The sequence below is a fragment of the Loa loa genome, assembly GCF_000183805.2.
Source record: "Loa loa unplaced genomic scaffold supercont3.7, whole genome shotgun sequence".
NCBI classification, from domain to species: domain Eukaryota; kingdom Metazoa; phylum Nematoda; class Chromadorea; order Rhabditida; family Onchocercidae; genus Loa; species Loa loa.
The window spans coordinates 553,696-574,547 of NW_018108187.1; the positions used below are offsets into that span (position 1 = coordinate 553,696).

General features: G+C 35.8%; 5 protein-coding genes across 5 annotated transcripts in view; 2 read left to right on the top strand and 3 right to left on the bottom strand.

Moving 5' to 3' along the window:
- Positions 1 to 627, top strand: part of LOAG_01320 — a 2,931-nt gene extending 2,304 nt beyond the window's left edge. Inside the window, exons 5-6 of the mRNA XM_020445705.1 lie at positions 94 to 166; positions 356 to 627. Coding sequence (XP_020303862.1) covers positions 94 to 166; positions 356 to 487 — 205 coding nt within the window. The 3' untranslated portion in view covers positions 488 to 627. The remainder of the gene's footprint in view (positions 1 to 93; positions 167 to 355) is intronic.
- A 745-nt stretch (positions 628 to 1,372) lies between these two features.
- Positions 1,373 to 3,484, bottom strand: LOAG_01321 (hypothetical protein; the record flags this gene model as incomplete). Its single annotated transcript, XM_003136860.1, has 7 exons — positions 1,373 to 1,432; positions 1,600 to 1,728; positions 1,883 to 1,993; positions 2,365 to 2,468; positions 2,662 to 2,749; positions 2,864 to 2,964; positions 3,409 to 3,484. The coding sequence occupies 7 exons, from the start codon at positions 3,482 to 3,484 to the stop codon at positions 1,373 to 1,375; spliced, it is 669 nt and encodes a 222-aa protein (XP_003136908.1).
- A 1,632-nt stretch (positions 3,485 to 5,116) lies between these two features.
- Positions 5,117 to 6,181, bottom strand: LOAG_01322 (hypothetical protein; the record flags this gene model as incomplete). Its single annotated transcript, XM_003136861.1, has 3 exons — positions 5,117 to 5,292; positions 5,545 to 5,648; positions 6,135 to 6,181. 3 exons carry the CDS (start codon positions 6,179 to 6,181, stop codon positions 5,117 to 5,119), a joined length of 327 nt encoding a protein of 108 aa, XP_003136909.1.
- Positions 6,182 to 6,628: 447 nt separating this feature from the next.
- On the top strand, positions 6,629 to 14,951 carry LOAG_01323 (kap beta 3 protein). Its single transcript, XM_003136862.2, has 21 exons — positions 6,629 to 6,843; positions 7,254 to 7,446; positions 7,711 to 7,816; positions 8,162 to 8,363; positions 8,471 to 8,599; positions 9,136 to 9,259; positions 9,419 to 9,509; positions 9,619 to 9,725; positions 9,838 to 9,965; positions 10,035 to 10,124; positions 10,287 to 10,460; positions 10,604 to 10,704; positions 10,846 to 10,963; positions 11,067 to 11,150; positions 11,395 to 11,599; positions 11,725 to 11,871; positions 12,082 to 12,765; positions 13,151 to 13,290; positions 13,751 to 13,842; positions 14,089 to 14,239; positions 14,584 to 14,951. The coding sequence occupies exons 1-21, from the start codon at positions 6,685 to 6,687 to the stop codon at positions 14,668 to 14,670; spliced, it is 3,312 nt and encodes a 1,103-aa protein (XP_003136910.1). The 5' UTR covers positions 6,629 to 6,684; the 3' UTR covers positions 14,671 to 14,951.
- Positions 14,952 to 15,709: 758 nt separating this feature from the next.
- LOAG_01324 (hypothetical protein) lies at positions 15,710 to 19,607 on the bottom strand. The gene is made up of 12 exons (XM_003136863.2): positions 19,347 to 19,607; positions 19,005 to 19,142; positions 18,530 to 18,602; positions 18,260 to 18,435; positions 18,003 to 18,086; positions 17,787 to 17,906; positions 17,469 to 17,529; positions 17,301 to 17,398; positions 16,821 to 16,914; positions 16,605 to 16,728; positions 16,119 to 16,275; positions 15,710 to 16,000 (listed from the first exon to the last, which is right to left on the bottom strand). Exons 1-12 carry the CDS (start codon positions 19,491 to 19,493, stop codon positions 15,818 to 15,820), a joined length of 1,455 nt encoding a protein of 484 aa, XP_003136911.1. The 5' UTR covers positions 19,494 to 19,607; the 3' UTR covers positions 15,710 to 15,817.
- Positions 19,608 to 20,852: the final 1,245 nt, after the last annotated feature.

The window sequence follows — 20,852 nt, forward strand, 5'->3', positions numbered from 1 at the left end:
TATATATATATATATATATATATATATATATATATATATATATATATATATATATATATATATAAAAGCTATAATGTTCTCCGTATTTTGCAGTGAAATCTTGCGTGTTGTTGATTCGCTTCAACTTACAGCAGTTAAACTAGTAGCGACACCAGTCGACTGGAAAGTGAGTATTTGTGAAATAATCTTCGAGTCGACATTCATAAACTTAAGACATTTTTCAAAGTTTCTACTCAGTGTACTCGTGAAATTTTTTCAAGCAGAAAATGCTGATGATTACTTTTGAACTTAGAAACTTACAGTTATTGCCATCATTCTGTTTCCACGGTTATTTACTGGTTTAATTTTTTAACAGAGTGGTGATGAATGTGTCGTGATACCAACGATTGATGACAACGAGGCAAAGAAGTTGTTTGGTGGGACGATAAACACTGTCGAACTGCCATCTGGGAAACATTACCTTCGCATGGTTCCTCATCCAAAATAAGACGACACTTTGCTGTGTTCCCCATTGTCATTAAAAAATTAAGCTCGCAGTTCACATATTTTTCAATAAACGTTGTCCAAATTATGTTTGCCTGGGTTTTCAGCACACTGTTATTGTTACTATAGTATAACATGTCTGTTTTCTCCGACTATTTGTCCAGTTCCGACCGTTATTTCTTTCGCTAACGTACACCGTTTTACAAGCAAACAAAACGAACGTTTTTGGTAATATGGGTGCAGCTGGAATTCTCGACCATCACCTCTGTGGTCTACTTGAAATCTTTGAAGATCGTGAAGCTCACTTACTTCTCAGGAGAAACTGTTGAATTTGTCGGCAAGAAACAAAATTAGTGACACCAGTGCTGTAGAATCAAGAATAACGCAGATTTATCATCTGCCCACCAACATACTCTGCACATCACCAACCCTCATTACGGACGGATGAAATCATGAACCATATGAAGTAGTGGTCTGATTGCACGCTGACATGTCAAAAATCTATTTTCTCGATGTAGATTGGACTACTCACACTTTTCGGCTGCCAACGGTTCAAGGAAATCAGAATAGAATGAAAGCGAGAGATCCTTCGAAGGAACCATCTCGAACTGTTGCTTATTAACAAAGACCTACGTTAACGATTTATGCCAATCAAATCTAGTTGAGTTATGTAATTATAACATTTCCTACCTTAAGGAACTGGAAATTTCTCATTGTATACTATGGTGATGAACAGCAGGAAAGAAAAAACAGATTTACTTGAACAAATAACTTTATTCGCGATAAATGTACCATAGACATGATGAAAACCAGTTTTACAACGTCCCAAAGAGAAATAACAACAGGAGTAGAGATTTTTTTCAAAAAAAAGTGTTAAATTGTTTGTCGTTCACTGTTTCCCATTTCCATTTACTGGTATCTTTGCTGCATTACGCTGTTCGTAGTACTCCTTCAAAGTAAGTTACTTGAATACCAAAAATACGTGAAATTTTAGATCGTGAGATACTACTGCGCCGATATCACTGGGAAAAAATTTAATCAAAGTGGCGGATGCTTCTTGCTTCATTCGCATGTACTTCAAGAATCCTTGAAGAAATTTTAGTAAAACAACAAAACCTTAAGTCTTGGTCTGTCTTCCATTCGTTGACGATAAGCCTTCAAGAGTGGAAATTTATCCAAACAGTGCGGATCGAGGATTTGATGAATGTCAACCTCCTCGAAAAGGACGAAATCTGCGAATGAAATCTAAAAATCTATTACAAAACTTATTGTAGTTCTGTTAATGCAATATTTTCAGAGTTGAAGATAATGCTACTTCATTATCACCTTTATCAACTCATTCATATGTTCTCGACAAGCAATCCCTCATTAATTACAGTTTAACCGAAATCTCCTTAACCTTGTCTCCCAAAATGAAGTTTTTTCCATTGTCTCGTGTAGCAAGCAACCTCTCAAATTTCGTCAATTCTACTGGCAATACATCTTTTGTATAGGAATCCTTTTCAGTGTCCTGAAAAGCAATGAATCGGAATGACTGATGCAAGAGTGATGTTTTTGTAGGAATGATTAATGGATGAACTAGTTTAATAATAATTGATTATAGGTGGGTTACTGACGCTTAATTTATCTAATATTAACGCTTAATTTATCTATCCAAATTTTTTTTTAGTTTCCACTTTCCCCTCTCTTCCTTATTCAAAAAAAAGAAAAAAAATTAGTATTCAGGAATACACATCACACCATGCATAAATATGAAATTAAACCAAATCCAAATCATAATCTCTTCAACTGATGCGAGAGTGATTTCGACCCGATGGTAACGGGTCAAACAATTCCATAAATTTCGTGAATGATAGCGAATAATAAGTGAAAGATATTTACATAAGTCTGATAAATTATTTTTGTATATTTGGAATGGAGATCACGAAGGCCTTCATAAAACATATCAATATATGTTGTTTCCAGTTCATTTCCACCATTCAAATCTATATGAAAAAAAGGCATCAAAATTAACTCCGTAGACAAAACGATTGCTGTCATTATTTGTAATCTGCAAATTATTAGATATAGCCAACCAGAAAGCTGCTTTAACAACGAAATGCATTTTTTTTTTGTACTGCTGTTCTATCAAGAAAAATTATAAGAGTAAAAACTGCAAAGATAGTATGTAACACATACCGTGTTTGCGAGCAAGATGTCTCAGGATTGCACCGGATTGGACAATTTGCTGATCACCATCGTAAAGACAAGGTAGTTGTTCGAATTGCTGAACAAACAGAAAAAAACAGTTGACAAATATCTGATTTTATATAATTTTCACAAACTGAAAACACTGCTATATTTATGGGTCAAATAAATGATATGTAAGAAAAGAACTTACGAAATGTGATTTTATGATAGGCCAGTCACTTTTATTTATGCGATCGTCAATAAAATTTATACCTTGATCAACTAGTAGCAAACGAATTGGTTCAGCTAAGCCTAAAATGAAAACAAAACGAATGAATAAAAAGAATAAAAAGAGGAAATGAAAACAAAAAATGATCAGATGATGATCGAATAAATAAAAAGATTGAAAACCATGACCATTTACAGCCTTATGATATGTAATGACTTTAAGATAATCAGGTTATCGGTGGTTTGATCCCTTGATTTGGTTATCATGTCCGCTCTCTTTGATTTTTAGGTTGCAAGCCTAATCAACCTCTGATTCTATTCAATAGCTGCCATGCTGAACATGGTATTCAAAACGGCGGTAGAAACCGTAAAGCGGAACGAAAACAAAATGTCGCCAATAAAAGCATTACAAACTGTTGGAAAATGAAAGGTTATCGAGAATATGTTCACAACCGTGAACATATTCGGAAGTGGTCTGAAAGAAAACTTATCTCGGATAGGGAAGTATGTCAATTTGTAATTCATTACTCAATGCGCAACTGTCCACCTGAAATTGTTCTTGAAATAACTGATACACAAAAATAACATGCAATGCAAAACGCATTTCTTTTACACTCTCGCTACGAATCTTTTGGACCAACAGATCAAATAACCTCGAGAAATAAGTAAATTGGAAAGTAAATCGACTTTAAGTAAATTATAAGTAAATTGATTTGATTCTCTTGATTTCATTGGTATTGAAGCAGTAATAAATAAAAGACTATACCACAGCCAATATGAATAAAATTCTAAGAGAATGCAAGTTAAAAAAATAACAATGTGTTTTCGGAAAAAAAGATTAAGCGAAAAGTTAGGAGACAGATTGATGGAGGAAGGGACTGCAATAACGATAATTAATTACATCAACTACAAAGTGTCACTCTCACTAGTTGGTGGTTGCTTTTCTCCCATCTTCAGAAAAATACAAGTGAATCATAACCATCCCTGTTGTGCAGAGTGCAACAAAGGGGGAAACTTGCAATAACGGTGGATATGCATTTGAGATGAAGGTAATTCACTATAATGGATGGCATAATGAAGTATCACAAATAAGCACACAACAGTGCTAGAACGGGCAGGTTAGTGTAGTTGAAACAGGTCTCTCTTGATAATCAAACTGCTCAAAGAATGGTGAGCAGAAAACTGGCAACCATATGCTAAGCCAGCTCTAACATATATTTCCTTCAGGAAAGAAATCAAATGTGGAGAAACAAAGTATTGCCCTTTTTCATCATTCTCCCTCACTCTTTTCCCAACTTCTACATTTGGAAAATTCATACGAAATGAAGAATTTCCATTTATTCATGATAAAAAGACACATAGCCTTACTGATAGATCCATTCTGAGCCATCGAGGAATAGTCACTTTGCAATTGGTGCCTATCCAAAACAGAAATAACTGAGTACTGAGAAATCAAGAGGAATGTTCAGATTTACACAGAACATCTTAGAACCAATCAATAATATGACCAAGATAGGATGCTTTATATGAACTGGTTTTGATTTTCCCCTCTTTTTTCCTGTCCTCAGAGAATGAACGAAAAAGGAAAGAGAGGTAAGAGGAAGAATACTGTCAGTAGATGTATCCGGCAGTGATACATAACAACAAACCAAGACGGTTCTTATCCTTTCCCTTATCCCTATTCGGTAAACTTCGGTAATGCATTTCTGTGCACAATGCCTTGCATATAAATAAGTAAATAAACATATATAAAAGTGATCGCTTTTTAAATTCGTCTCAAAAGTTAAACCACAAATGTCTCAATTCTTGGAGGGAATTAGAATGCAATCAATGAGGAAATGATAATAAAAACAACCTTAAATAATATCTCGAGAAATATTGAGACTGTTCCATGCAAGAGCCATAGGATTGCAATACATGCAGATAGATCTTGGAAAGATACTCGGCATTCTGTAATTTATCTTCACAGAGTTAAAAAAAAAAGAATCTTCTAGATCACATATAAGACACAGAGAAGGACAGAGGCTTGGTCTTAGACTGTTACATGGACTGCTTTGCCATATGCACATATCTATCTAATTATGATCCTTTTTCGGGCCTAGGAGAGACTTGCTTTGCCAATATAGTGCTGCAGTAGGGAACTATTTCGAAAAAAGAAGTGGGAAATGGAGAGTCCATAGGCTACGAGGGAAGGTGGCTTTGAGTTGATGTTTGCAAGACTCATTTGCGGGCAGGTTTATATGCCCGAAATCCAGGTATGTAACCTCTGGATATTTGTTACGCATGATCTTTTCTTTTCTTTTGAAACAGAGATAGGGTCAGTAGGTGGCTCCTCCTCAGTCTCGCAGTCGAACAACTGATAAGCTATCCGTCTGGTAGATCTTTCGTATTTTCTCACATTTCTGGCAATTTCTGGAAGAGCCGTATTTATAAGCTACGATTAGCAGAAAAGTGCGAAATACGTCTCAAATGCCTTAAAATTCTAGTCTTGATGTGGACGTTGATGGAATGAGTTCAAAGGTAATGAAGTCGAAGTTTTCATCTTTTCCCGTTTTCTCTTCAGTTCACTCTAAGTTTTCTTCATTTACATGGTCCAATCAAAACAGCAAATTGGAATTCACCGGACATATCTGTTTAGTTGGAATATTGTCAAAGGTTGCATACTGAAAACTTTACCATTGGAATCCAAGGCACGTGGATACTCTCGACGGTATGACTGTGGAAAGGATAGCTTTGTATGAAGTGAGGGAGGTTTGTGATCAGCTTTCCTGAATCTTTGTAAAATGCTGAATTTGACCAGAGTAACAATTAGAAGTACATAACAATTAGAATAATGTATGTAAGGATGCACTGGAAGATTTCTTTTTTTTGACATCAGTGCGAAAACTTTAAAATATTTTGTAAAATAAGCTCATCTTTTTTCTTGTTAACTGATCCCAGTGGAAATGTTTATGTCTTGTTTTTATGAATTGCTAGAATTCTCATTATTTTGAAATAGGATGAATGAACTATAGATGATTGAACTGGATGCAACTAGATGTGAATAAATCGGCCAGGTGGTAGTCTTTTGTAGTTGTTGGACTGCTCCTTCCCTGATCAACAAGGTAGTTGGAAGTAGGAAGGCTTACATCGTCAGAGAACTAATTTCGTGCAGAAATTGATCTCGCAAAAACGAGACTGCACTGCTCAGATTGTGTTGAGACGTGTTTTCATCGAGTCTTCGAGTGGCCTATTAGTAATAACACTCGTCAAACGTAGTGATTGGATGTGTAGTGTTTCTTCGATTCACCGAATCATCCATTTCACTGTTCTCCCAGAGACAACACTGTAGCATGTAAACATGTAATTCATTTAGGATTTACCGGAACTTCTATTACATGCTTCACATTTCTTTAAGTTCCATCCTATTATGCACAAGATGAAATAACCTGGTCAAATTTTATGAATACTTCTTCCATTAATCTGTCACAAGTATTGATGAAAATGTAACTAGCTTGTTTTTGGTATGCTTTTTCATGAAGTGAAATAACTCCTTTAGTTTATTCGCCCTGACAATTGTTTCTCTAAATATTTTTGAAAAATATTCCAAAGTTGGACATGCGGGTGGTATACATAATCAAATCTTTGAAATATTGCGGCGTGGGATGCTTTCAAACTTGTATTGGTTCGTAAACAGGTTTTACCTATATGTTGAATATAATACATTAATCGTGATGATGTTTCCCTCATTTCTCCATTCATTATGTTCATTTTTAGGTCACTTTTGTTGTTTGTTATACAAAAAGCCCATAAATTTTTAAAAGAATGACAAGTTTGCAAGACTTCAATAACTTAATTAGTCGCATGCTTTTTCCCGAAAACGAAGCAAGAAAAGAAGCGGAAAAACAGTATGATCATATTGAATTATTACCAAAGGCTCAGCTACTGTTTCAATTATTTATGGATCAGAGTGCTGGTATTGAGGTATGACTCACAGAATTTTCTTTTTCTATAACTTTTAGGAACTCGATTTACTAGAAATTTTGCCATTGCACACAGTATCTAATAAGAAAGTGTGCTCCCATTTATTTTTTTTCTGGTCCAAAATCCATGTCGCAATCAGTCTGTTAATGTTGAGAGGGGAGGGGGACGAATCCAAGATAAATGCGGAAGAATATTTTATCGCTTCTTAATTACTAGATGTGGATCATGCATTATGGTATTATATTGAGGGCAAACAATTTGTGTTACGATACATTTTTTGTGAAAGTGTGTACATTAATTCGATATGTTCAGGATAATACAAAACTTCATAGCAAGTCAAACTTTCTTTGCTGATTGTTGAAAATTGGATGCTCCGAATGCATTTTATTTTAGAATTCCATAATTTCCAGACGCGGTCATTGTGCTTGGTATTAATGCGACGAATACTATCGAACAGATGGGATGAGCTGTGGCCTGCTTGGTCTAAGGAAAATCAGCAACAGTTTTGTGAGCAACTTTTAAAATCAGCCACTGAAGAAGAAAATGCCGTATTGCGGAAACGTTTGACTGATGTTATTGCCGAAGTTGCCCGATCTACCATCGGTACTTTGATTTTTGTTTGGAAATTTTTTGGTGATGATATTTATCGAAACATTGTCAGCTATTGAAAATCACCTTCGAAACATCGGGGTTCTTGATGTTTTTTTACGACCAAACTGGGTTGTTGTGAAACATTGCGAAATAGGGTTTAGAAGATCATTCATTTGTATTTTTTTGGCTGAGGTTAAAATCAAAGACTTTTGTTTCTCGATCTTATTATCTATTTTATTTCCGACTATTTAACGAAGCATCGGAAACAAATTTTAGAAACCGAAACAGGACGCCAAAGCTGGTCAGGTGTTATCCAGTTCTTGGAATTGTGTGCTTCTTCAGATGCTGCTATATTACGCGAAACAGGCATGATTTTACTGGAGTAAGTTGACTGCATCTTTTTATGGATCATATTTGAACTAATTTAAGAATAATGGTGGATAACGTTATGAAAAGTAGCGCTAAATGAATGATGAAACGTCGTGATCAGTTCTGACAGCGTAGAGATTTATCAGCCGCTCTTGCCGAAAAAGAAAATACCTTTCCTCCTCCTTCGTCAAAAAAACTTTACTTTGGAGCAGACAGAAACATTTGTTTGCTCCTAGATATTTTTATCCTTTCCATTTCTCATAATATTTTTCATCTCAAGACCTATTCCATAATTTTGCGAAAGTGCTACTTTTTGTTATTCAGAGCTTGATACGTATTTAACGCCTGAAATTTAAAGGAATGTCCCATCCGTATTTGGGTGCGATCAAGATCGCTATCTTCCTGGAATCAAACAAATGTTCCAGTCATCACTACTTTATGGTAGTAAAGGATCGGTTAGAACTGCTGCGGTTCGCGCATATGTTGCTTTCATGTGTGAAAATGAAGAAGATGACAGAGTTATTAGATCTCTTTCTGATCAAATCCCTGCAGTTATCCAGGTCAATTGGATCTTTTTTATGAGATTTTCTGAATCACTGTCGATTTTTTCCCCAGTATTCTTTCAGTCAGTGTTTCTGTACAATGCATCAAAAATGGTCTATTACAGGTCTGTCAACATGTAGTAGCAACGGAAGATGATGATGACGTACCACTGCAGTGCTTGGGAGACCTTGCAACAAATGTTCCGAAAACTCTACAGCCACATCTAAATGATGTATTTACACTCTGTACATCGGTAGTGCTTTCGCTTGTCTGTTTATCAGTTCATAGTATTTATTCATATGAGATACAGCAGTCTCGATGCGCAACATCTGCCTTCGAGAGAAGTTGAAATTGGATAACCAAAACCAATACGGATATATTACTAGTCTCGGTTTCTTCACAGTTTGTTTTTCCCGACTAGTCAGATATGGAAGGTATCGTATCACTCTTAGAGGAATAAGAGGTCTACAGCACCCACTTTTATGTAGACGTATACGCATTGTCTTGTGAAATTGATATGTTTTACTGCTTTTATAATTATAAGCTTTCAAATTTGACTAATTTAGATGTTTGTTTATTTCAGTTCTAGATGTCTTAACATTCAGTCAGGGATATCCGGAAAAGCAAACATGATTGTTATATTTGATGAATTGCTATATTTGCTATACTTGATGAATTCAGTGTTTTATATTTAACGCCAGCACATTAAGATCAATTATGTGATCCTATCCTGAATTTATAATAACCTCCATTACTTATCTTTTCCAAATCAGTTTTATATACTTCCAGACAGTCGCAGATATGCAAAAGGATGATTCATACCGACACAGTGCGCTCGAAGTGATGGTATCGTTGTGTGAAAATGCTACTGGTATGGTCAAGAAGAAAGCATCATCTTTCATTCCAGCATTGTGTAAGTTTGATCGTTGTAATGACGAGTTATATTGGCTTATTTTCTTGCAGGGGATTGTAAAGGAATAGATGAATTTCATTGAGCCCATCATTCAACAAAGTTATCATTTGTTTGGTTTGGATGTGTAATGTGAGAAAAACAGTACACGGCCTATTTCAGTAGAACAGTGTCTAGATATGATGACCGAACTTGACGATGATACAGAAGAATGGTTGAACTGCGATAATGCTGATGAGGATAGTGGGGAAGAGTAAGTTTGTTTTGGTTTTTTATCCTGATGAACCGTATATTAACGATGGTGGAACTTGGTAACCGTATATTAACGACAATATCAGTGACTATAAAAATCCATAATTTAGCAATGCTGGCATTGGAGAGTCATCCTTGGATCGTATATCATGCAGTTTGGGAGGCAAATTTGTGTTGAATTCGTTTTTACATATTGTGCCACGCATGATGCAAGATGGTTCATTTTTATCTTTTTCCATTTCTTAGATCCTCCTTTTTTAACTGATCCTTACTTTTGAACCTTCTGTATACCCCCACTGTTTGCTATGAAAAATTGAACGAGGTTTCAGCTGAAAATTGGAAAAACCGGCACGCAGCGATTATGGGAATTTCCACCGTTGGAGAAGGTTGTAAGCGTCAGATGGAACCACTTATCGAAGAAATCGTTAACAATGTTCTGCCATTTTTAGGAGACTCTGTAAGTCAAATTCTGGATACATTGTTTTGAAAATTTCCTCATGTATTACTTCTGATTAGTTAATTTCAGCATCCGCGTGTACGATATGCAGCTTGTAACGCTCTAGGACAAATGTCAAGTGATTTTTCACCGACACTTCAGAAGAAGTGTCATGAAAAGGTTGATTTGATGATTCAAAATTTTAGCAACTTATCAATGTTTATGTTTACTTTCATTATTTAGGAATTTATCTACTTTAATTGTTTAGGAACTTAACTTGTAACTGAAAGTCGTCGCATGAGATTTAAAACAACGATATCATTGTATCCCATGAATTTCTAGGTTGTCAGTGGTTTATGCACTCTTTTGATCGATCTGAATTGTCCACGCGTTGCTGCTCATGCTGGAGCTGCACTTGTCAACTTTAGTGAAGATTGTCCAAAAAATATCATTGCAGTTTATCTTCCACAAATAATGGAGAAATTGGAGTTTGTTTTGGACCATACTTTCAAACAGGTATTGCTTCTAGTCTTTCTTATGTAAGTTAGTAGATTCCAAGTAGAACTCGTGAGTATATGATGGTTCATTCAATCACTTGAGAATCGCTTCCTCGAGGTTTAACACTTATACAGACTTTTGAATGTTTGAAATTCTTTAAGCTTCTGGAGCGTGGCAAGAAACTTGTGCTGGAGCAGGTTATCACAACGATAGCATCAGTTGCCGACGCTGCTCAGGATCAATTTATTACGTTTTACGACAGGTTTAATTTTATTAGTAGAAAATGTAGCTGATGGCGTTCGTGACGCTGTTTTTGGTTTTTTTTTCGACAGAGTTTAGCTAAGGATTTAAAGTTCAGCACCTTAACTGAAAGTCTTAGGGATTTTAAATTTATTTTTTTAAGATTAATGCCTCCACTGAAGTATATTTTACAAAATTCGAATGTTGAAGAACTGAATACTCTACGTGGTAAGACTATCGAATGTATATCCCTGATCGGATTAGCAGTGGGGAAGGAAAAGGTTTGTTTCCTTCGTGCTTCCAGTTCGTTTGTGCTTTATGCGTTTGTAATTTCTTTTCCAAGTTCAGCAGATCAGCCATTATTTCTTCATATTTTATTTGCAGTTTGCCAAAGATGCAAATGAGATAATGCAGATGCTGTTGGCTAATCAGACTCAGTTCGAGCAAATTTCAGCAGATGATCCACAGGTATATAAATTGCTTCATTTAACGACGTTAGTAACTTAAAGATCCAGCTCTTTGGAAGTTTTTGAACTATTCCAAGTATCAAAACTTTTATTTTGGGAGAAATTTGTCTTAGTTATTAGGTAGGATGCAAATTCGTTCTTAGGTTTTCAAAAACTTCTTCGTTTGACGTGTATACTTCTAATACTACTTTCTTGAGTCATTTTCAATAAAGATTTTTAATTTTGATGGCTATAGAATTTTCTAGATATCTTATATGATTAGTGCTTGGGCTCGGATATGTAAAATTCTTGGTGAAGAATTTGCTGCTTTTTTGCCGCTCGTGATGCCTCCAGTATTACGAGCTGCATCAATCAAACCTGATGTTACGCTAATGAATGACGAAGATGTTGCTAATCAAGAAGAGGATCCTGACTGGAATTTTGTCCCTCTGGGTGACCAGAAGATGTTCGGTAAGTTGTTCTTTTTTTGAGTTCTTCGACTGATTTTTTCCATTATCAAAGTAGGTTGCAACAATTTTTGATTGCTTGGGGTTTTCCCTTCGGTTTTTTTAGACATCAAAAAAAAAAACTTTTAGGCATAAAAACAGCTGGATTGGAAGACAAAGCCACTGCTTGCGAAATGCTTGTGTGTTATGCTCGTGAACTTAAATCGGCATTCAGTCCCTATATTGAATCAGTTACTCAACTAATGCTTCCTCATCTTAAATTCATGTTTCATGATGGTTAGTAAATATTACACATTTGTTCTCGCTTTCTGAACAATGAAATGCCGCAAGAATTATCTTAGTGGGATAAAACGTCATGGTTTTTTAAGGATTTTGGGAGATCACTTTTTGTTTTTGTACATCATTTGACTGATATTGCAACTGTAGAAATATTGAAGGGATATTTTGCTTTTTAAATTTATTTGTCTCCTAAACGGAATATTACAGCTGTCCGTTCCGCAGCCGCCGATATTTTCCCTTGTTTATTGGAGTGTGCTCGTAATAGAGGTGATCAGTTCAGAATGCAGCTCTGGAATGTCGTTATATCAGCATACAAAGAAGCGATCAATGGAGAGCATGACAAAGAAGTGCTAGCTGATCAGCTTCATGGTATAGCACAGTGTGTTGAGGAATTGGGTCCATCCCTCATTACGCAGGAGCAGTTGGAATTAATTCTGGGTATCGTCAGTCAACAAATGGTCGAATATACTGAACGATGTATAGAACGCGGGAAACATAAGGACGAAGATGATGATGAAGAGGATGCAGCAGATGCGTTAAATGAAGAGTTAGAAGAGGAAGCAGGTGTACTGGCACGCATTTCAGACGTTATCCACTGTCTTTTCAAGGCATATGGCCTGAATCTCATGCCTTATTTCGAAAAATTGGCGAACTACTTCATCCCGTTGTTGGATTCGCGGAGGTACTACAGTGAAAGACAGTGGGCCATTTGCGTATTTGACGATTTGATTGAATATGGTGGTGAAGCAAGTATCAAATATTATTCATCTTTCTATGGTCCTATGCTTAATGCTCTCTCCGATGAATATCCGGAAGTACGTCAAAGCGCAGCATATGGATTCGGAATTATGGGACAACACGGTGGCAGTAATTATGCACAAGCGTGCGCAGGTGAGGACTCCTTGTGATGATATTACGGAAACTGGAAAAGTATGATACTAGATTAAAGAGATGGGAGAGAAAATGTAGATTTGAAGGGAAGGTGGTTCAGGAAAAGTGGATGAAGGAGAGGATAAGTGGTAATTATAAGGTGTTAATGGAGATTTAAAAATAAGATAAGCTGTTGATGAATATTTCAAATAATTGATAATTAGACATCGAAGCAGTTGGTTAGGAAACAGGATAAAAAATTGGAAAACACAATCTTTGAATTTTATGATTCATAGCAAGTGGGGGATATAGGTGACGGCACCGGCCTAAATAAAATTCTTTTCACACATAGCGGAGAAGGCTCAAAATTGAATATTAGGTTTCTTCAAAATGTTAAATTTTATAGGCGCCTTACCCCATCTAGCAAATATGATTTCGAGAGCGGATGCTAGATCTACCGAAGAAGGAAATGTAGCCACTGAAAACGCTATTAGTGCTGTTGCTAAAATCCTCAAATACAATTCGTCGATGGTCGATGTAAATGCGGTGTGTTTGGTTTATTTTAGTTCATTTTGTATGTTTTTTTGCATTGGATGTGAGCTCTGATTTTAAAGTCAGCATACAGGAGTGAACGTAGTTTAGAGTTGCTGGAATAAAATAGTGCTAATTCGGTGCATTTCATAATAGGCTGTATTGATCTGGGTTTTTTTTCTATTTATGAAAATCATAAAGTGTGATACGGTACCACTAATTATTCAGCACTCTACATGTATGCTCATATAGGTCGGCAAACGAAGATATATTATTACTATATATGTATATAAAGAATGTAGAATGCTAAGTACTTGATGCCATTGTGCATCGCATTAGCAACATGTGCACAGTAGTTTCATAACACTTTATTTTTTTGTTCATCTAATGAACAGGAAACGTTTTACCTTAATGCATTTAGTGATCATTAGCTTATTTTTTATTCATTCATTTATGCACCACTATACTTCAATAGGTTATACCGACGTTCCTGAGTTGGCTTCCTATTTGGGATGATCCAGATGAAGCACCGCATGTTTACGGGTATTTTGCTGACCTTATTGAGAGGTATCGTTTTGTTTTATTTGGTTCCAAATTTTAGTATGGTTTTGAAGCCAAATAGAGCTAACTTCTGTTTGTTTTCTAACTCCTGCTTCTGTTTCGAGATTTTCCCAGCTCTTTTTCTGGATCCTGACCAAGGTAGCATTTTCATTCTGTTGATAAGCATGAATATATTGTGTGGTAATTCCGGAAACAGCACTAAAATTAACATTGGGAAAATCCCGAAATCACCCAAGCTTATCGGTGTTTCAGCAATAATCCTTTGGTCTTGGGCGAAAACAATTCCAATCTCCCTCGAATATTAACCGTCATTGTGCAAGCCTTTGAAAAAGGAGCGTTTGATGATAGCACTGATAAAAATAATGTCAAACATCGTTTGATCAGCATATTGAAATTCATGCAGGTATCACTCTTGAATTTGTTTCACGAATGTTCTTCAAGAATTTTATTACGACGTTTCGTCATATTCTCTTCAAAAGGATCCCCTTAAGTGATGCGGATTACTGTAATGTTTTATACCGGCTGTTAAATTTTAATCTTACCCACTGATCTGTTTTTCTGCAAGTTGGTTACCTGTTTTTCACTAATTGGCTGGAACAGTGATAGAGACAATCATGTTGAGAGTCGGGACTTTTTAGCTATTGACAATTCTGTTATTCTTTATATCTCTTAAACCAACCTAAATTGAACTATGGAGTGAGAAACGGAGGTGTCAACATGCGATTCAAAGTTCCTTTTTTATTGCAGGCAGATAAAAGTCTTTTTGAAGCTGTGGTTGGTGGTGCAGTCTTAACTGAGTCCCAAATGACGACACTACATCGATTGCTAGCTTGAAGTATTCTTGGTACCAGTAGTCGTTATCTCTCTTGTTCTTAATTTCGCAGCTTTTTTACCTATCCAGCCTTTCGATTCCTTGCTTGCATACGGTTTTGGAAAACCGATCCCTCAAGCCGGCTATTTTCCCTTAGTAATATTTTATTTTCTCTTCATTGTACATTTCTCAGAGTAAAACCGTCAGTTTGCTCAATGTTTGTTGAATGTCAATTACTTTGCATGTGACTCTTTAAATATTCACTTCCACTACAACATACACCTAATAGATGCTACTCCAAATTTTTTGACTTTCTATGTCTGTTGCCTTTTTTTCTCCCACAGAAAATCACTATCGTTAACTACCGGAATAAGTGCCGGGTGATGCAGATGAAACACTTATCGGCGCTTGCTATTAAACCTCAAAAAAACTGACATTAGGTGGTAACTGTGAGGTGAGAGTGGACAGTGGTAAAATGCTCGAGTATTCCCTCATTATCTCCTGTTGCCACAAAATACCTTCAAGGTACTGCAATCGTCGATTGTAGTGGAATCTAAAGATGAATTGAGACCTTGGAATTCTTTTATTGAGCTCATTCCTCTCTATTATTCTACTTTGTATTGTAAAGTAAAATTTGATTTTGTAAAGAATAGAATTTTGCGAAATTCGTTGTGTGTAATTTTCCACACGCAACAGATCTGTCTTATGTATCAAATGTGTTGATGTTTGTATGGTATCAAATGCACAACCTTCCGGAATTTCTCCAAAATCTTACATTCTAGTCATTCAATGTGACAGGAAAAAAGAAACAAGTATCTAGATCTTTTTTGGTAGTCGTTGACTTTTCTGAATCCTGAATAAAGAAGGTGAAAATTGGAAACTGGATGATTGTTGCAAGTATGTTGGTTCTGACCCAAACTCGTTCATCTCATATAGTAAGGCCTGTCTCATCAAACAAATAAAACTGGATAATCATTGTTTCCAAAGTAAAAGCTCCCACATTTTTTTACCAAGTTATATTATTGCAAAGCACCCTTTTTAACTCATCCGAACATATTATTATGATCTTACTTCCTTCTATTACTTTGATTTTCCGACCAGTGCTAAGTATTTCTTTGCTAAAACTTGTTTATCACCGTACGATCAAACATTACTTTCCAGAAATTTCCTTTAATAAGTAGTGAAATGTGAAAGTCTAAATAGGGAAAGGAAGCCCCGATCATCACCAACACCCATATAAGCACTTTTTGGTGAAAAGTCAGCCACCGTTACTTTTCCAAGACTTACAGCTCTTGACGGGAAATTTGTATAAACAGTTCGGCTCCCAACATGCATCAACCGGATCGAATTATTCTGGAATTTACTTTCCATTAAGGTTTATGCGCTTTTTGGACATGAGTTATAGAAGTGAAGAATGAAATTTTTTGCACTGTTTTTAATGCTCAGAAATGCTGATAAATGGACCACTTACTTTTACACTCGAAGATATTGAAAGAATTTGCGAATCAGTATTAAATGCCATACAATCAATACTTGTTGTAAGATTATCGAGTACTTTTACGGGTTTGGGGAACAAATTTGTCTGGACATCCGTAGAGTCGTATAGATTTACAATTCCTGTATTAGATCTGAAACATGTCTTTTAAAATTCTAAAAATAGCTTTTTAAGCCATGAAGATGATTCAATATTGACCATTTTTACTTATAGTAGAATTGGTAACTAGCAACAAACCGTTATGTGGAATACAGCAGTTTATTCACCCAGTTTTAGCAGTATCACGAAGTTCCTGCCAAAGATTAAACGCTATGAATAAAAATTAATTTTAACCCTGAATCTTACAAATATTTCTTCAAGTCTCAGGGGTAATGCGAGCTTCCCAGAACAATCTTTCCGGTCAATTTTTCTAAACAGAAAATATCCTACCCTCACTGTCATCCGATATTCTCAGTAACTTACCCACAGGCGATGTATTGACCATTTTCACTTATTCGTATCACTGTTCCTCTAACTGAACCTTCATCATGAAATGTTTGTTGTCCTCTTGGCTTTCTGATGTTCCATATAAATACCTGTCCATTTTCTGAACATTTTGAGAAGTATTCAACAATACCTTCACATCTTTTTAATGTGGAAGTGCCTGTATGAATTCATGAAATCAACATCGAAACCTACCACCGAGAGCAAAAACGGTCGATGAATCATTCGGAAAGAATTGCACAGATGCAATTTTTACTGAAGCTGTCAGGACGCCAACATATTCCGATGACTGAAATTTAACCTTAATTCCAGAAGCGCTTTTAGAAGGAATGTAAAGCAGCTCACATCAGATAGAATAAGATAGGGAAAACAATAATACATGAAAGTAAACTGGTAAATAGACAAAAATAAATGGCAAGGAAAAACTTATCGTTACCAAAAGATTATTTTAGCTTTTTTTCCATTTGACTTACTTTCAGTTCAGTTCTTCCTGCTAATAAACCGACTCGAATTCTCGGTTCAACTTTCACTATTAGAAAAAAAAAATTTCCGCTTACCATGGAATTTGCAAACTGAAATATTAAGTGCGCAGCACAGTAAACTCAATCAGCTTTCATTGAACGAAGGTCAAGGGAAAGACCAAGTAAGTATAGTGCAATGAGTCTGGCAACGTACCGTTGAAGTTAAAATATGTACTTCGTTGTGCTCCAGAACAGCTATGTATTTGCCATCAGACGAAAGCGAAAAATACCCCATGTGCACTTTCGCCATTTCTGTAAAACATTAACACTTGGTTTATTTCTTTTTTCAGCTTATATGATGCAGTAGAAAATGAAATCGTACCATACGGAGTTCTCATTTGCATCACTTTGCCATTCAGAAGGTCGTAGCAAAAAAGAGATTCCTGTAAAATATGTTGAAGACGGTCATAAATTACGTCACCTGTATGACTTAACATTTCTTGACAAAAATATAGTAGTATAATAATAACAATAATAATGTATTTAATATAATAATAATAATAACCTAATCTACACTCGAGTTGAATAATATAGTAATGATATAATTTATATTGGAACGATCAATATATAGATCACACGAACAATATATGCGCACGAGTATGATGCTAAATAGTAATCAGAGATATTTTAATTCTTGAACCTTCCTTTTCGAGCCAACAATTATTTTGGAACCGTCTGCAGTAAAAGAAGCACTGGTGATTGGGAGTGCCTTAAAACGAACATTTTGCAGAAAAGCTTCCTCTGTTTCTGGTAAGCCTATCTAAATTAAATGGATTTAAACTCTTTAACGGTAAAGTTTCGCCAAAATTTAGCGTAATAATAAAAATGAAACCACAGTAATGCAAGTAAAAAATACCTCGAAAAGACTGAGAAGACCATTTTCACCGGCACACATAAGTACCTTACGAGTAGGATGAAATTGTAATGCTCTCATCGGTTTCTAAGGAAGCATACTTTACTGTCGAAATGATAGGTTGTAAAATTTATTAATAGGTTATAAATTGCTAATAGATTATTTGTTAAAAAAAGTTTAATATTTATTAGGAGGTTATGAAACTTTTGTGAACCAAAATATTGTAAATCTCAAAATGATGGTATGATATATCAAACAACCTTCCCAAATCGATGCCCACGTGTAATGTTATTCAATCGTTTCATGCTAATTACGCCTTTCGTTAATGATTTGCTGCTGGTGATACATTTTCCTGTAAACGCAGTTACTTCGTGCAATGCATCCTCCAGATCGTCGTCATCTGATCCAGAATTTTGTATTTTCTTGCTTTCACAAACTGAAATAATTCCCAGATCAAAGAAAATAGTGAACAATGAAATCGAAAATGAAACACACTTCGGAAAAATTCGATTTCGAAATTAGGAACATACAGGAAGATTGAGACCACGCTGGAGCAGCACCAGAACTGTGGTGAAACAACTGTCGTAATCGTCCCTCATATTCCTGGAAAATTTGCGCTTCCATTTTTCTTTAAAGGAACAAATTGCTGTTTACAATTTCATGGAATGATGCAAGTCTCTATTATTTAATTTAATTTGGGAAACTAAGGCTGCCGTATGTTTACAACTGGCAAAAATCCCGATCATGAAGTTACTGGGACTGTTTAATATCGAGATATCATTGTTTACCAGGAGCAACATAACTTCCATGAAGGCTTGAATTTATTCCTAGAAGCTTGAGCACTTGAAAAAAAAAGAACCATTTCTAGCAATCATGAAACAAAAAATAAGAAATTCCCATGTAACCGTAGTTTTGTTAATCATCGCCAGCTCGTTCTGGAACTACATGATTAACCTGCTTAAATTTCCCGTCTAATAAGGTGCTTATTAAGCGACAAAAAAAGACCTTCGGAGTTATTTTCTGATTCAGAGCATCTGTTGCTTTCCTAATGTGTACTTTTTTACGATGCAGTGGCACATCAACAACTGCCTCTTCAACCTCATCATCTTCATCCTGCCAAACGGGTTTCTTAGCAGCTTCTTCCTGAAACAAGTTCCCACGTCTTCTGACTGTCGTCACTTCTAAATTTTGTCGATGGTCAAAAGGATTTTACACAAGCTCTTGACGTCTTGAGAGATGTGTTGTCTCTTATAACAACATGAAGTAGTTAGTTTAATTTTACTGCCCACATTTTGAAGCATTTTTATCCTAAACCATGGACCCAGCAGATAAACAGACGAGTAATACCTCTGCTTTAAATGTTCCTTCCACCTCGTCATCAACATCATCATCGCTATCCTCAAAGCCATCTGGGAAGCCAGCATTGCTACCGAACAATTTTTTCGCCAACCGATCTTCTTCCTCTTGGACCGCGGTCCTCTTCTGCCGAACCATTTCCTTGCCTGATATCCGGATAAATTAGAACCGATGATTAAATCACTTCAATTCTTTATACAAACAGATGACGAACATCAAAATTCCAAGGAACTGCCACCGAACTAAACCTAAAAGTCAGAGTAATCAAACCATGAGCAGGATCATCAAACCGGTTCATGAACTGTCGCGTTGGACGACGTTGACCGGAGTCAAATACGTCAGCCTCCTTTTGCAGAATTCATTGGGAAGACGACCTCTGGAATAATGACTCCCAATCTTTCCCTGGTGGGGAGCACTTCAGTTTCTTTGTTTGTAACAGGGACTACCAGGTTCAGAAATAAATTCTGCTGGTTTAAAAGTGTACTTTAACCAAAACTTTTAGCCTGTCAGTTAAACTCAGCGTAGCATTATAATATAAAAAAGAAAAACATTTTTAATGTGTGATATTTTGACTTTGCATCTTCCTTACAATTTGGGTAATTCTGGGATAATGCTAGTACTTAAAGCTACACGCATATTATCATTTGTTTCCATTTGATTTCGGCTTTGTTTTTAATCACAAAGAAAGCAGAAAACATTAACGCGATTCCCGAGTTGTAGTGTATGAAATTGCTTGTTTATACCAGAACTCTTCAAGAAAAACTGATTCAAAGGCGTTCTTCCAGTTTCTCTCATTTTGGAATTCATTGACCTCTTCCTGAATTCCTACAACCTATTCCACAGTGTACTAAAAGAATTGCGAATTATCTTTTGGGCACTTTTTGATTCGTTCTGGTCATATACCGAGAAGAAACGATGGAATTCATCGACCAGCGTTTGCAGATAACTTTTGATGTCTCTCGTAGATTCCTGCTGATCATGGCATTATTTTTTTTTTTTTATTAACGACCACTGCTTTCAATGTCGCAAACGTAGAATAACTGTTCCCGACAACTTCATCTACCAATAGTTGAAGTTTGCGGTGGAAGGTGTGAAGTTTACCTTATCTTTTTTATTTCTAAGATAAAAATATGTCCTACATCTTCCAAATTCTCTTTTCCAGAATTTCGCAACTGCAAGTTTAGAATTTTTAATTTTCAGAACAAGTTACTTCTCGATGTCATTTGAAATTATGTCGCTGTAAGTTCTTACCCTTTTGTTCATTAGAGGTATTTCTTGCATTTCCTGTTTAGCTTCCATCCCTATTGTGTGTGTATTTTTTTTTTTTTTTTGATTTTGCTATCAATTTCAATACCTTAAACGATGCGACTTATGTTTCTTCTGATAACACAAATCTAATGCCAGTAAGCTTGAGTTTTCATTTTTTTCATATTCTCTAACTTCCCTTCAAACAATTCTGGTGGTCGGTCAGATAAATTAAAATGAACTGTTTCTAAG